A 2,524-nucleotide genomic window follows, 5' to 3' on the forward strand; every position below is an offset into this window, starting at 1 on the left:
ATAGTCAATGAATAATAGGTAGATGGCAAAATTCTTTTATATCAGAAATAGTTGCTAAAAATCAAGCCTTCGACCAGACATCACATGCTGATTCTTCAATGCACCTAATATTGTCCTCATAAAATAGAGGAAATTTACCAAACAAAGACGAAATCGAAGGGCACGGTCATATATTTGAAAATTGGAAAAAGACTACCGCCTATTACGATATGGACATTGAAATAATTTTATGTAAAAATTAGAGAAGCAGATTCCTCCACCAAATGTTGAGAAAAAGGGTTATATTCTACCGTTATAAAAAAGGAGCATTTATAATGGGAAAAGAGAAGTGTAGTAAAGCATGAATATCACATAGGAAAGGTGAACTTGTGGGTGAGAAATAAAGAGAAAGAGAATCGAGAATTTAATGAGGGAGGAGGAGCCAATGGGGAATCTGAGTAAAAGTCTTTCCCAGCTGGCAATTCTAAACGAAACACGAGGCACTTGTAACGGTTACAACTTTCCAGCTGTTTCCCATTCACATCATTCATATCTGCTCTGCCTCACTTTACCTTTCTTCCCTATCCATAACTACTGTACATCTTTTTGTATTTTTATTTTAATTATGTAAGTCTCAGTTTAGAGTGGTCCCCAGTATTGAGAAAGAAGAGAAAGGTTAAAAAAAAATACTGATATTGGCTGAATTAGGTTCCAAGAATTAAAATGTAAACATTGTTAAAAGGTTGTTCATACACGAATTGTTATCCAACTTATACTTTGTAAAATAAAATAAAAACACATAAATTCTAGCATAATGTTAGCAATAGTGAAAGTGCAACATTGTGTTTCTAGTGCACACACTACATCAGTAAAGTAATATTGCAGAATTTGATACCGATAATTGTTCTTATTCCTCAAACCAGACAACCAAGCAATCAGTGATACTTTGTATTATCTACTGATTTAAATTCCTAAAGATTGACTGGGAAAAACTGTCGGTTTCACCTAAGACTTTTTGGTACAACACCATACGATTTTTTACATTTTCCTTTTTAGTTTCCATTTACGTACCCCAAAACTTGGATTGGCAGAGAATATTCTGTTTTTGGTACATCAAATAAATAAAGTAAAATATTTACAAGAGAAGTAGTAGTGCACACGCGGTTAAGTTTGTTCCGTAAACAGCCAAATGACCAATTAACCAAAAGAAACGCGTGGTAAATACTTTCCAAGTAAAACACGGTAAAATTGGCAGGGGACCGAGTTACGCACGTGGGAGAGCTCCGCCGACGGGGAATTCGCCATGAATAGAGCTATATCGAGTGATATGAGGAGAATAATAAAGAAGAGGGAGAAACACAAAACATCGGCTTAAAAATCGGCGAGTTTCCGGTGGAGCCGATGATTTGGATCCTGCTTATCAATCTCTTGCAAGTTCCTTATGCTTCCGATCGCTAAAACATCGCCTTCTAACACTCTCTGCAACTCGTCATCAATATTTGCTGATTCTGCACACACATAACAAAAAAGCAGTCATTAGAGCAGACAAAAATTACACGGAAGACACATCGAAATCGAATTTTTGAGTGAAAGTGATAAATACTTTAGTATAATGGAACTGAATCTGAAACATAAATTGAAAAACAAATTTCCAAAACGGAGAAACGGAATGTGCATTATATATACTTACCTATAGGCTTGGCGAAGCCTTCAAATCCATGAAATTGAGCTAAATCTGAAAAGAAGCATAAAAATCAGCAAAATAGATTAAAAAAAAAAAAGGAAGTATCACGAGTTCGTTTTTCTCTGAATCACAGTAGTATAATGTACCTTTATCAGAAGGATTATGCGAGGAGAGGTAGAGGATGAGGAAGCAGAGGAAAGTGAGAAGAGGAATGAGGTGAATATACTTCTCAGCTCTGAACAATGACTTATTGAGAGACTTGATTGACTTGCGTACTTGTTCATCTTCTAAGAGTGAAGCAGAGGCGGCTTGGTCCTTCATCAACATTATCTTCTGAGAGTCCGCCCCCGCCGTGACGACGGCGGAGGAATCGTCTCTGCCGCCGACGATGATCACTCCATGTGGGTGGAGTAACTTGGATCCCGGTGAGCCCAGAGATTGTCTATGCATGTTGGAGAGAGAAACGGCGATTGAGAAAGAGTAAGCTTAGAGGAGTGTTTGGTGGCTGCTTTGCTAGCTGCTCTGAGGTTGTATTTAGTCTGGGGATTTATTAGCAAAATAAATACCATTAAATTTGAGGATACACTTGTACCAAAAATATAAAATAAATTGTACTAAACCCCACAACTCTTAACGACTCAGGTGCACAGAAATCTCCTTATTACAAAGACACTTTAGTCCCCTATGTTTATGAATATCCAAGACAATTTATATTTTTTGGGAAATAGACGACACATATTAATTTGTGTAATATTTTTCATTATGCAAAGTACTACAAATTTTTATTCGTTCATATAAAAGTTTCATTTATAAAACTTTTTGATATGGGGATTGAATATATTTTGAAACAGATTTGCCCAC

General features: G+C 36.3%; 1 protein-coding gene across 1 annotated transcript; it reads right to left on the reverse strand.

Annotated features, from left to right (window-relative positions):
- Positions 1-858: 858 nt before the first annotated feature.
- Positions 859-2,250, reverse strand: LOC109240892. The gene is made up of 3 exons (XM_019407572.1): positions 1,810-2,250; positions 1,670-1,714; positions 859-1,487 (listed from the first exon to the last, which is right to left on the reverse strand). Exons 1-3 carry the CDS (start codon positions 2,111-2,113, stop codon positions 1,351-1,353), a joined length of 486 nt encoding a protein of 161 aa, XP_019263117.1. The 5' UTR covers positions 2,114-2,250; the 3' UTR covers positions 859-1,350.
- Between the last annotated feature and the right edge of the window lie 274 nt (positions 2,251-2,524).

This window comes from Nicotiana attenuata, unplaced genomic scaffold (genome assembly GCF_001879085.1).
Source record: "Nicotiana attenuata strain UT unplaced genomic scaffold, NIATTr2, whole genome shotgun sequence".
Lineage (NCBI taxonomy): Eukaryota > Viridiplantae > Streptophyta > Magnoliopsida > Solanales > Solanaceae > Nicotiana > Nicotiana attenuata.